This window comes from Nelumbo nucifera, chromosome 2 (genome assembly GCF_055504915.1).
Source record: "Nelumbo nucifera cultivar China Antique chromosome 2, China Antique-T2T, whole genome shotgun sequence".
Lineage (NCBI taxonomy): Eukaryota > Viridiplantae > Streptophyta > Magnoliopsida > Proteales > Nelumbonaceae > Nelumbo > Nelumbo nucifera.
Genome location: NC_142650.1, coordinates 35,560,590 through 35,574,582, shown reverse-complemented (window position 1 = coordinate 35,574,582; position 13,993 = coordinate 35,560,590). Strand labels below are relative to the sequence as shown.

The following is a 13,993-nucleotide window of genomic DNA, read 5'->3' as shown; positions in this document are numbered from 1 at the left end:
CTAGCTTCACAGTAGTCACAGCCCCAAAAAGATTCTCCACTGACCCCCCATGTCCAAACTCGGAATTTATGGAATATTTGATCTCTCCTCCAGTTTTCTCCATTAAGTAAACGGATGCAAACGAAAAATCAAATTAGGGCTTTACTAGGCTAGATTTACTGTTCTAAGCAAAGAACTACCTCTCAACCCCCCAAAATTATGGTTTCACAGGGTCCTGCGGGATGGGGAGAAAGAGATAAACTTCAACCACCCCTTCCAGAGGTTCTAGAATTCAATCCAACCAAAACCACCCCTAATAGAAATCAAAAGGCTTACCTTTGATCCCCAAGCACCAGGTTAAAATTGTTTCTATGACCTATAACAAGGTTTCTCTAGTTACCTAGGGTTTTCAGGAAAAATCTCCAAGAACCTACCCTAGGCTTCAACTAAGGATGAAAAACCTCCACAAAACTCTCCAAAAACATTCCTAACTAGGCTGCATAAGTAGCTGATTGATCAACCGATCAGTTCTCCATACACACTATGTATGGGCAAAGAAAGGAAAAAAAAGTCGAAAGTGAGAACCAACTCTGATACTGAGTTGAAAATTACACCTACAGTAATTCAGATAATGCAAGAAAAGAAGAAAAGAGAGAGAAAAAGAAGAAGAAAAGAAGTTTCAGTAATAGGTTGTGGAAGAAGAAAAGAAGGGAAGAGAGAAAAGAAGAATTTGAACCTCTCTCTAGCCCCCTTTCATCACTTTTATTAATAATTCTAAGTCTGAGTACAATTACTTGGATGCCCTTAATGGGGCAGCCAGCATTAAAGAAATAATTAAAGAAAATAAAAGAAGGCCCATAACTAAGAAACATAACTTTTAAACACTACTTAAAGGAAATAAAGAACACTAGGAACCATTCGGCCCATTCTCACTAAAAAAACATTATATTATAAATATATATTTATATATGATGCATATATATTCATTTATAATATATAAATATATGTATATTGGCCGGTTCGGTTAACCGCCAGTTTTTTATATTGGTTAACCGAAACTGAACCAGTACCTTTGGTTTTTGAAAATACCGAACCGAAACTGAACCCATTGGTTCAGTTAACTAGAAATTTTGGTTTAGTCTCATCGGTTCAGTTCGGTTTTTCGGTTTTTCATGATCACCCCCAGGTGATGGAATATTACATAAAAGCCTTTAATTAGGTGCCTCCTTACCAAGTTCGCCACAATGACATAAAAGCCTTGCTAAAAAAAAACTTCCAACAATCCCCTCAATATGGCATAGATATCATACTTCATACATGTCAACTTTCCAATGTTAATTTTCAACTTGGGTCTTGGAAATCCTTTTGTCAAGTAGTCAACCAACTGATCCTTCAATTTCACAAATGGGAGACAAACATCGCCATTTGCTACTTGTTCATTGATAAATGTCTGTCAATACCAATGTGTCCAGTACAATCAGATTGAGCAATATTAGTAGTTGCCTGATTGTCACAATAAAGCTTCATAAGTTTATCATCCTGGATACTATTTCAGTAAAAGGATTTTTTTAGTCAGCCATAATAATTCAGACATTTTGTGGGTCATTGCCCTATATACGGATTCAGCACTTGACTAGGCCATCACAGTTTGCTTTTACTCCTCAAAGAGACAATGTTACCACCAACAAATACACAATATCTTGAGGTAGGACATTAGTCAACAACAGAACCAGCCTAGTCAATATCACTATATGCTTCTAACGAGAGGTATCCATGGAAAGTTTAGAGTAATCCCTTCCCTAGAGTACCCTTTAAGTACGACAAGAACCTCTACACAGAATGCAAATGAGATGCTCTAGGTTGATGCATCTATTGGCTCACAACACTGACTACATAAGAGATGTCCAGCCTAGCTAAGAAGAGATAATAACAACCTCCTCACAAGTCTTTAGTACATACCTCAATCGGATAATATATCACTATCATCAGTCCCCAATCTATGGTTTGGGTTTATCAGAGTCTCACCTGGCTTAGCTCCCAACTTGCCTATCTCCTATAGAAGATTTAATACATATTTTCTCTAAGAGATAAAGATTTCTCCTGTGGATATTACCACCTTAATGCCTAATAAATATTTAAGATTTCCAAAGTCATTAATCTCAAATTCAGAAGAAAGAAACCCCTTGACAATTTCTACAGGATTTCCAACTGTGATGACAATGTCATTCACATAGGCGATCAACAAGGTCATTGATGCTAAAACAATCAAACCATGCTCTCAATGATTGCTTCAACTCATCAATCCATACACTTTTCCTACACTGTTAGGAATGCTGAGACCTAGTGGTAAATCCATGAACAACTCCACCTAAAGATCCTTGTTTAGGAATACATTCTTCACATCCATTTGATATAGTGGCCAAGAGAAATGAGAAACTAAATGAAAGAATAACTCTGATTGAACTCATCTTCGCAACAGGAGCAAATGTCTCTTGATAGTCAATACCACAAGTCTAAGTGTATCCTTTAGCAACTAGACAAGCCTTGTATCATTCAATTAACCATGTGCCCCATACTTCATGGTGTACATCCACTTATAGCCAACAGAATTCTTGCTTGAGGAAGGCCAACAATTTCTCATGTCTGGTTCTTAATAAGTGTATCCATTTCTTGCACCATAGTCTCCTTCTTTTTAGGTTCTTTTAATGGTAAGGGTTAGGGTTACCTTGGTCTAAGGTATCTAATTGAAATGGTTGCTCTATCTCTAGAGTCACCTTGTGCCTGGCATAAACCTGCAACTCTGGCTTGTTTACAGACTTAATAGGACTACAAGAAGAAAAAAGAGAATGATCTAAATGAATAGGATTAGGAAGACAAACAAGAGTCCTCTCTTCATTAGAATTAACCCCCTAAAGAGAGGCAAGGCAGGAGAGAAAAGGAACATCTTCAATAAAAGTCACATCTCGAACAACGGCAATCACAATTCAGCCCAAAACAATTGATCTCTATGCACTCCCTATTTATCCATATAATTTTCCAATCCATTTGCTGATCTCCTAACCCAGTTGAAGGTAGCACCACATCCTTAGCTAAAGACCTCTGATAGCAACCAATTGATGAGATACACCAATGTATCAATTGCATCACCTCAAAAGTCCTTTTCTTTTTTTTTTTTTTTTGATAGGCAATTGATTTCATTGATTAAAGACAAATAAGACTACAAATTTACCCAATATGTATTCAGGAACCCATATTTTTAATAACAGCAATTAAAATTCAGCCCAGCATATAATCTGCTGATCCATTTTCTGATCTCCTAACCCAGTTGAAAGTGGCTCCCACATCCTTACCTAAAGACTGAATTTCCCTCATTGTCAACCAAGAAATGACAACCTTAGCATCTCCCTCCGCCTCCAACAGTCTAATTACTAGTTTCTTAGCTATCCTCAATCCTTGCAACAATGCCAAGATTTCCACTTTAACAGAACCTTTAATTCCAATGGATCCTGAAAACAGAGCTTTAATAGTAAATCTTTGATTACACCTCCAATACCTACCGGTCCTGGATTGCCTAGAAAGCTGCCATTGAAGTTAAGCTTCATTCTTGGACTGGTCAGTGGATTCCATTCCATCACAGCCTTATCCTTTACCTCTGAAGAAATTTTCTTGTAAAAAGTTATTTGAATTTCTTTCAAGATACTTGCATTGTTGAATGCAAGATCTTTATTCTTGTATCATATTGATTCTCCACCATAGAACAAAAATTTGTAATTAATTGTGGCACTTCATCCCTGTCCATCAAATATAGCCAGGTGCATCAAGAAAAGTCATCAATGAACAATAAAAAACAAGGGTAACTACCCATGTAAGCAAAGGAGTAGGATACCCACACATCAGTATAAATCAACTGGAAAGGAATGGAACTTCTTTTATTACTAGAAAGAAAAGTCAATCTACAATGTTTAGATAAATTACAGACTTGATAACAATCAAAACTATCTTCACAAGACATAGACTAACCAAAGCTTGTTGTGCAAGCAAATCCAGAGGGTATACCCATTGACTTCACTCCACAACTAATCATCTTCCTTCCTCCAATGGACAACTTGGCTGATTGCGACCACTCAAGAAAATTGTTTCCATCAAGTTAGATGGTGGTTATTTGACTATTAGAATAGTTACCTATTCCCATAGAACCACAAGAACTAATTTGCAAAATCTCCCAAGGTAGCCATATTCAAAAAACAAGCATTAAACAAATTTGGAAAGCCAAAAACACACAAAAGAAGCCCCTCTACAAATGAAAAACAGCATTCAGAAAAGCTCTGATAACAATACTTGATCAAACAAGAGCCTCAGTATCAATTATAAGGTTTCACATTGCCCTAGGGCCTAGACAAAGAAAACAAGAACTGGCAGTAAATATAAGGGAGAGAAAACATCACAACTCCCTTAAAACTCATCCAAATGCTGTGAGATCAATTTTGATCTCTCACAAGTTTTCATATAAACCAAACAACATCAACAAAACTTCTGGAAAAAAAAAAAACCCTTACCATCTCACCGAAACAGATTTCCCAAAATGAGATTTTTAATTCTTTTCGTTTTAGATCCATAAAATATGGAAAAATATCAAATCAAAATCAGATCCACCTCAAATATGCACCAAAATTCTTCTAAAATTGAGATCGACCTAGTGGTACAGTCATCTCCCTCTCAAGCATCAGCTGGCCATACAACCTACTGATGTCATCCTCCAGCGATGTTGACATCAGCAGTTGACAATTTAAAATGAGCTATGATACCAACTTGTGATATTTGAGTTTGAACCTAATGAAGCAACAGTGAAATATTGAAAAGATGAAGAAGAGATAGGAAAACAAAATAAAAGACGATGAACAAATAGGGTGTGTCTAACTTGCTTCACATGACCCCTAGTTTTGGTATTTATATAATGATGAAATATTACACAAATGCCCTTAATTAGGCATCTCTTTACCAACTTAGCCACAATGACATCAATAACCTTGCTAACATAAAACAACTCTCAACAAAATGGAAGAGTCGCACTAAGACTAGTCAAGAAAAAGAAGATGGACATAAATGAATCTAAAAGAGAGAAACAAATATGAAATAGGAAGTGAAAGGTCACAATAATTCACCAGTTGCATAACAATTAAAGCTTTCCTTTCTTCTACAGTTATCCTCACTATTAAGTAGAAAGAACAATGGCCTCAATGGAAGTACAGCAAAATTGAACTTGTCTCCTTTCTTCTATAAACTTTTGTATTAAATACTTAAATGGTTATTTCACCCTCTGACTATGAACCCAGATGTACATCTTCTCGAATACAAAAGTAATGACAATCCCAATCTACTCAACACTGGGTTCCTTCATCCTCTCAATGGGGTGCAGTACTTCAGCCATGGTAACATATTAATGAAAATCCAAGGTGCACATTCAATCAGGACTCGGGAGGTAGGTTCTACCCATTGAATATTTCAGGACAGCTTTGAGAGCCATGAACAAAAATAATAAGAGACTTACAAAGAGCAGTCCATCTTAACAAATTGAGATCATATCAAAAAGCCATTTGCAATGAAATGAAAACTAAGGAACAACAAGCATGTTACAGTATTAACCAAAACATAAATTCAAAAACTAAGCAGCAGTAATCAGTTCTTTACCCAACTAACTACAGGGAAATTTAAAAAAAAAATGATCTCAATTATAATTACGGAACAAAAGTTTTATCTTATAAATAATCAATTAACAATTTATGTAATAGAAAAAACTGATAAAAGGAAACTTAAAAGAAAAAAGAAAGAATTACTCTAGGGAATTAAGGTTTGCATCAACAGTCAATTCCAGGAAGCTCGAAAACTATTATATATGAGGCCAATAGAAATGTGAAAGGAAATAATATGCATCTGGAACTGGGGACACAAAAAGACAAGTGTCATTAGCAACTCTTAATTACTTATAGCACATCTGGCTAATCACTCTTAGGAATCTACCCTGCTTGGACTCAAAAGATTATTTCCTGTAGACATTCAGGTACAAAAACTGATAAAAAAGAGATGGATGAAGCAACTCAGGTCGGAAAGTTCAAACCATGAAGATACAGAGATCAGAAAGTCACCAAGTACAGAGACCAAGCATGAAAAGGAAGATATCAAGCATGAAGAAACCAACACTTAACAAATGAGGGGTACAGATTGTCATTTTAAATTCTTCTTGGTAACCAAGATGAGGCTGGGTTAGGAGGTGTCTTTAGGGACTCAGGAGGAAAGGTGTTAGCTATGTATTCAGGGCCTCAGAAAATAGGGATGCACTGACAGCAGAACTATTTGGACTTCTACATGGACTCAAATTTGCCAAGCGTTTTGGATTCCTTAATTTGGAAGTGGAAGGGGACTCTCAGGTGGTCATCTCCTAGACAAGATGTAGCACCCAAATCCCTTGGATCTATAGGCATACATTTAGGGAGATTGAGAGCATTGCAAGGGAGTTGAATGTTATTTTCAAATGGGTGAGAAAAACAGCAAATGGGATGGTGGATACTCTAGCTAAACAAGGGGCTATGACATCAAATGTTTTGGGCAAAACTGTAAAACTGTATTTTGGGAGAAAAACCTCCTCACCCTGTTGTAACTTTCTTATTTGGCTCTAATAAAATATTATCTTTTTTTATCAATAACTAATAAAATATTATCTTATTGATCAAAAAAATGTCTATAAGCCGAAAGAAGAAGGGAGGAGGGATTTCTGGGAGGAGCTAGAGGAAATTAGACAGACATGGGGGATCCTTGGTTCGTTTTTTTTTTCTTTTTTGAGAGGGGATTTTAATGTTGTAAGAAGGTTGAATGAGATGAAAGGGGGGAGGGAGAGAAGCGTTGGTGTGGGGAAGAGGAGGTTTGGGAATTTCATCACTTCACTTGGGCTTGTTGATCCACCTTTAAATGGTGGAAGGTTCACCTGGACAAATGGACAGCATCCGGCAATACTAAGAAGGTTGGATAGATTCTTGTTTTTAGCAGACTGGGTGGAAGAAGTTTGGTGATGTAGTTCAGGAGGCTCTACCTTTTCTTCCTTTCAGACCATAAACACATATTTCTGCAGAGGTTTGTAGAGGTGGCAGGTGCTAGACCTTTTCAATTCGAGAACATGTGGTTAGATCATCCAAACTTTTGCGAGTTGGTGCTAGACCTTTTCAATTAAGTGGGGTTCATATTAATTAAAAAATTATAGATGCTTAAGGAGAAAATCAAGGGATGGAATAAGGAGGTGTTTAGAAACTTGGATAGCAGGAAGAAGGATGTGCTAGAAAAATTGGCACAGCTGGACAGGTTGAACTTTGGAGGACGAAGATAATTTGTCCTTGGCTGCCAAGGTGGAAAGAGAGTCTAGGGAGTGATTTGGAAAGAATAATTCAGAGGGAAGAGGTGATCTGGAGGCAAAAATCTAGAGCCATTTGGACCTCTAGATTTGATCCCTTTCCTTTTGTACATCTTTTCAATTTTGTTAGTCGGGCCAGCCCCCACAAGGCCATCTTTCAGAAGTGAAAAAACTTTTGTAACATGCACTAAATGGGTTTTGTTTGAGGCTCTTGATTTTTTTTCAATTCTCCCAATGAAGCATCAGACTCAGATTTTTTGAATCCCTTCCTCCACGATCGAGACCACTATCAGCCCATTCTATGAGATGAGTGGGGATAAATTGATTGATCTGGAGTATTGATCCAAAAAAAAAAATGACCTGGAGTCCTAAATTCAGTATGCTCTTTTGGATAGGTAGGGGGAGGAGTGTGTTATTGGAACTTGGAAGTGCTGGAAAATTCAAAGGTGTCAAGTTCTTCAAAGGGCGAGTTGTGATGGAAGGAATGAAAGAATGGGAGGTTTACTGTGAAATCCTTTTATTCAGCTTTGTTAAGGGTCCAGGTGGATGCAAACAGTTGTGAAGGTGTGTGGGGTAATCTGGTCCCTCCAAGGGTAGAAGAAGCCTTTGCGTGGCTGGTGGCTATGGATAGTGTTTTAACTGCAGATCACCTAAAAATCCGAGGGCTCAGCCTGGAAAATGTATGTTTTATGTGCAAAGAGGACAATGAAACAATATTTCATTTGTTCTTCTCTTGTAGAATTTATGGCTTTTGCTGGAAGTTTTACTCAGCACTCTTCAATATGCAAGTCTTTCAGCCAAGGTCCTTGGCTGAAATCTGTTTCTAAGTGGCCACCACTTAGAGGAAGCAAGAAAGCTAAGGTGGTGTAGCTGTATTCCATTTGCTGTATGTTGGTCCATCTGGAGAGAAAGAAACAGAAGAGTGTTTGAAGACAAGCTATGGAAGATTGAGAAGATTGTGGCAGCCATTGGAAAGTGTGTTGCAGATTGGGTGCTTATACTACCTGAATCTGCACAAGTTTGTCATTCAAATTTAGGGGCTAATTTTTGGGATGTACTTGAATTACAAAACTTGATTTTTCTTCCCCAGTGCTTCCTCAACACCCAAGTGATCGTAATCATCTTTTTGTTTTTAATAAAACTTTTTTGTTTACTATCAAAAAATGCAACAACCCACAAAAGAAAACAGAATGATACTTTGAGTATGATACTGATTAGGTTGTTTAAATTGCTTTATTTTTATTATTAAAATACTTTTTGGCAACAAGTAACATATGAGTATGATACTTTCAGTTTTTTATCTAATCCTACCCCCAATTTTGGGGGTGGCATGTCATGTCTCTCCTTGTTTGAGGTTATCTTGTCCTCAAAAGAAAAAAGGATGTTACATGAGAAGTGTTCTGGTTCACTTTTAATGTTCACGTCAGAGGGTGCATTGCTAGTATTTGCTACAACACCACCCCCAAATTGAGAAATATCAAAAAGGTGACTCAAGAATCTACCCCCCTGCCCAAAATTCTAGGCATGCCATTTCACCACCATTTTTGCATGAAGCAGAATTACCAAAGATATTTCATTCCCAATTCTGCATAAATGCTAATGAGGCAAGCTGAGGCAACAAAATGTTCTTGAAACACAGACATATCAAACACCCTCTAGTAAAACCATACACTGGAATGAAATAAACACCAAGAGATAGTAGGCACTAAAATCATGATTTTGTTACATGTCAAAAGAATGAATCTCCTGCAGTGGCTTCAGGGTCAAAACCAACTCAAATAAATAACAACATTATAAAATTTGAGAAAAAAAAAAAAAAACTCTTATGCCAATTAAATGGGTTCCAATGACTTAACTCATTTGAATGCTATAGAACTTTCATCACTGAGACAAGGCATATACAACAATAGATGATTGGAGATCCCGGTCCACCTTGAAGTGTGCATGGAAAAACCTCTTCATCTGCCAATTACCAAGGTTGACTAAGAAAAAAGAAAATTGCTAAAAATGAGAACAATGAAACCAACAAGTTTAATTCCTTCTAGGTTGGTGTTATGAAAATCAAATTAGCATATACCTCTCTAAAAGAATGTGAGGTCAGAAATTCCTCCAGTAATCTCTCCTGGGAGTCAAACAATACTATATGACTAGGCAAAGACCAATTCTTCGCCATATTTGATACAAACCCAACTGGGTCCATCATAAAAAGGTCCGACTCATCTGGAATACCCTTTTCATCACTGGAAAATAAATGCAAGAACAAAATTAAGTACAAGTTAAAATTATCTATAGAATAGCAGTATAGCACAAAAATAACTAAAAGGAATACAAAAAAAAAATACTAAATAAACTAAGACAAGGTACATAAGTTCTAACCTTGGAGTGCAATCTAAAAACCGCATAGGAAGGTTGCTATGCAAAGTAGAATAGTAAGGCATAGCATGACAAGGCGTTAAGAAAAGGATACTCTTCACATTCTCATCAAGGGCCTCTTTGGCTAAAAAGTTCATAACATCTTCACTTCCTCTCTGCTTGACATGATTATAGATAAGAATTGATGAATGAAAAATGGAACAAAGCAAGAAATGAGCTAAACATCTTTTTCAAGATTAAGGCTCTTTTCGCTAAGTCAATGACTTTTTTACCTTCATCTTCTTTCCAAAAATTTAAAAAAAAAAAAAAAAAAAAAAAAAAAAAGAATAGAACCAAAGAGCACAATTATACTACCTTCAGCATGTTAAGAAACAAAATCAGCTATATCCAGGCCTATTTATGAAAAAATCTTACCTGATGAACCAGAGACATATACAAGGCCATTGGAAGATTGGTCACAAGGAGGAAAAGTACAGCCAATTGCATTCGTTTATGGCATCTAGTGTGGTGAAGTGATCTTTTACTTTTTCCATCTGAAGAAATAGGAATTCTCATTGCTGCTAAAGAATATCCAGAGAACATCAAAGCTATTGGGAGCACAGGCAAGACAAACCTGCAAATCCAGCCTATTTTAGCAGGCCACTATTTTCATGAAACAAAGATGAGTAATTTAAGAATAAGGGTACAAAGTATTCTCATAATAAAAGCACATTCAAGTTCATATGGGCTTACCTGAACTCTTTGTGACCAAGCAGACTGTAAAGTCCCAAGACCCATACAATCAGGCCAAAAAGCTTCCATTGCTTAGACTTAAAGATGCCAACTAAGGAGAATGGCAAGAAAGTAAAAAGCATGACAGGAAACCCCTGAGTAAAGTACCAGTGCCACTTATGTGTTCCATAATAGTCTCCACCAGAAGAGAGAAAATTGAACTTAAGAAAATTAAGTGGAACCAAGATCCATGACCCATACATCAACCGATCCAATAAACATGTGAAAGCAAGCACCACAATTCTGGCACAACACATCAAAAGATAAGGACATAAAAAATAGCCACCCTGATGCACTACCAAGCATCCAATTAAACAATAATACAATCATGCCATCACACAATCAGTAATACAAAGTTTAACATTTTAAGTTCATAACAAGCATAGTAACATGCATGTAGGCACCTATATGGGATTAGCCTCCCCTAACTAACCAACCCTCTGGAGGAAAAAAAAACGCCAGGAAAAAAAAAACACAAAGAAAGTGGCACACACAAAAAGGGCATCATGAGTGTAGACCTAGGGCAGGTGAACCCTGGACACAAAACAATCAACCAAATACACAGGGTTCAGTTGTATCAGTTGAACACTCTCTATGTATCAGTTAACTTCTTATAAAATGCCAAAATTCTATCTTGGATGTCCTTCATGTCTTAAAGAACCTCCCCTTCATCTTTAGTTCTTATAACTAATTCTCCAGTTTTTACCCAAGTAGCTCTCAACTTTTGTATCCAACGAATCTCCCCTCTATGAATGATTTGCTCCAACTTAATTCTAACTTCATGCCTATCAAGTTTGACCTCCCAAGATAGCCTCCCCTCCTCTATTCTGTCCAGCTACAACACTTTTTTCTAATACCTGCTTCTTCCACTCTCCAAAAAACTTTTATATTCCACTCCTTCAGCTTCTCCTTTAGTTTTTGCAACTTCTTCATCACAAGCATGCCCTCCCCTTCACATGCAAGTCATCCCAAGTTCTTTCCACCAAAGCAATGAAATCTGGATTTTTTTTATGAGTAACTGTAAGTTTTATTAGAGAATGGAAAGTGCATAAGTATATGTTTCAGCACAGCCATGTTTGTTACCCATCTTTACAATGTCCTCCTACATCCTTTTATGCACTGTACATTAATATATTACAACTGTCCGGTGAGCATCTGATCCCTAATTGCTCTTTGCTTAGCAAGTAAATCTTCTTAACAGCTTACTCATCCTTTTACCCAATGGTATGTCACTTCCAGTTCCCTTTATAGCACTTTTATATCGGTCATTATGTGCCTGTACTGTAACATAAGCCTTTGCTGTCTGTTCTCAGCCAACATACTACTACCTTTGAATTGCCTTCTGCAATTATATTTCAAACTCGCATAATCCTCCCTACCCTTAATCCTTGCAATATAGCCATTAACTTCACCCTAAAAGAACGCCAATACCTATTGATTCCAAGAATATAGCCATGATGTTTGCTCTAGCATCATTGTAAGCTCCTCCTATGCTTGATGTTCTGGGGTTTTCCAAACTGCTTCCATCAAAGTTTAATTTAAATCAAGATGAACTCAGTGGCCTTCATTTATCTTAAACTTTGGGTCTTGTTGTATCCAATTCCATCCTCTTCTAAAATCATCCACAGTAAAAGGAGTAAACAACTACATGGTCTTCACCAAACGCAATACCTTAACCATTATGCTTTTCCATAACCACCTCTTTTATATCCTGTCATTGTTTTATTTTTTTTTTTTTTTTGATAGGTTGTCCTGTCATTTTTTTCTTCCCATAACTCCCATAGAGTATTGAACTGGTGCATCTCTAAAATACCTTTCCTCTCTTTGTTGGTATTCTACAGAAAAAGAGATTAAATAGTCTTATAACATCAGTTGGACAATTCCATCTGCAATCAAAAGTAGCAAGAAACGCCTCCCAATGTTAGAGACAAAACCACAAGAGATTAGTCAATGGTGAATGGACTCTCCATTGCAAGATTCTCAGATGGTAAACTTCCCACAGAATGCCTTTACATTAAGAGACACTAGTCAACTCTAAATCTCTTTTATCAGAAGCACCTCCAAAGAAAGAAGAGGAGAGGATATAGCTTGAAAAAAAAAAATGACACACAAGAGAATGAACCTGAAAGGCTGCCTGTCCAAATACAAGAGTCTATAGAAGAAAAATCAAGGAAAACCTTCTCTACGGAACTAATTAGACACAAGATCTTGTGTTTCAAAGTCCTAAATCCCAAGTCCCAATTAGCACCATTAGGTGAAAGAAAAGCAAATTGATGATGGTTTTATTCTTGAAAGTGAAGATAGAGTAGAGGTTTGGATAAAAATACTTGAGGGGTTTATTCCCCACCCATAAATCCTCCCAATTTCTTTTTTTTTATCAATAACTGGAATTAAAAGAATTTAGTTACAGCGCTTCAAAGAGAGATAAACAGGCTTAACTCTCTCCAGGAAGATAACAAAAAAGAAAAAGTTACAGAACAGCCCAAAACATTTGATCCCTTCCCATCCCCTGCTTTGCCAAAGCATTAGCAAATGCATTTGCTGTTCTCTTGACCCACTGAAACTTGATTTCCAGTCCTCTAGTTAGCCACTCAATCTCCCTCCTCTCATTAGCATAATTCCAAAGTCCACTACCTTCTTGTAACCAACTTAAGGCCAGCTTTGAGTCCCCTTCAATGATTAACTTTTGTATATTCAGTTCCTTAGACTTCCTTATACCCTCTAGTACTGCATAGACCTCAGCTTTGAAAGAGTCTCCAAACCCAATGAAACTTGAATATAAAGCGAGCACCTTCCCATCCATCTCTGAAAACCCCTCCTACACCTAATGGACCTGGATTTCCTTCACTACTTCCATCAAAGTTTAGCTCTATAAGTCCACTTCCTGGTGGTGACCACACAAGACAAACTAAAGAGCAAGCAGGAGAAGAAATTGCCACCTCCAACCAGCTATTCAGCAACATATCCATAGAAATATCAACAAACAGGTCCAAGGATTTCAGCCAATGTACCACCCTCACTGTTACTACTTCAATAAGGCATTCTTTACTTCTTTCAACTTCAGAGAAAATTCTGGTGTTCCTTTCCTCCCAAAGAGTCCAGCAAACAGCAGCCCTCACACATCTCCACATTATCCTTCCCCTTTTGTTTGTCCAACCAAAGAATGAGAGGCTAAACAAACTTTGAATTTTTGGCGGTGGTGTCCACCTGCAACCAAAAGAGGAAAGAAACCATTCCCAAAGATCAGTAACAAAGGGGCAAGAAACTAATAAGTGGTAGGATCTTTCACCATTAGCCTTGCAAAGAATGCACCAATTCAGAGACAAGCACCAAAAAGGCCTTTTTCTTTGGAGTACATCACAAGTATTACATCTTCCGAGGAAGGCTTCCCAACAAAAGGCTCCAATCCTTGGAGGAATCGGCTCACCCCAAACATCCTTAACTGGAAAGTTTTGTGCAAATGGACTGGAT

At 37.2% G+C, this 13,993-nt stretch overlaps 1 protein-coding gene across 5 annotated transcripts in view; it reads right to left on the bottom strand.

Moving 5' to 3' along the window:
• LOC104612329 (Alg9-like mannosyltransferase family) overlaps positions 1-13,993 on the bottom strand; it is a 41,478-nt gene that overhangs the window by 16,666 nt on the left and 10,819 nt on the right. For 4 of the 5 annotated variants that reach the window (XR_016082390.1, XR_002023510.2, XM_019200260.2 and 1 more), the window contains exons 5-9: positions 10,484-10,765; positions 10,166-10,364; positions 9,755-9,906; positions 9,456-9,618; positions 9,235-9,340 (exon numbers count right to left, since the gene is read on the bottom strand). Coding sequence is in view for 3 of the 5 variants with exons in the window: in XM_019200260.2 (XP_019055805.1) it covers positions 9,260-9,340; positions 9,456-9,618; positions 9,755-9,906; positions 10,166-10,364; positions 10,484-10,765 (877 nt within the window). In the remaining 2 variants the exon portion in view is untranslated. Of the gene's footprint in view, positions 1-9,058; positions 9,341-9,455; positions 9,619-9,754; positions 9,907-10,165; positions 10,365-10,483; positions 10,766-13,993 lie in introns of those variants that run through there. The other variant, XM_010279713.3, reaches the window with a different exon arrangement.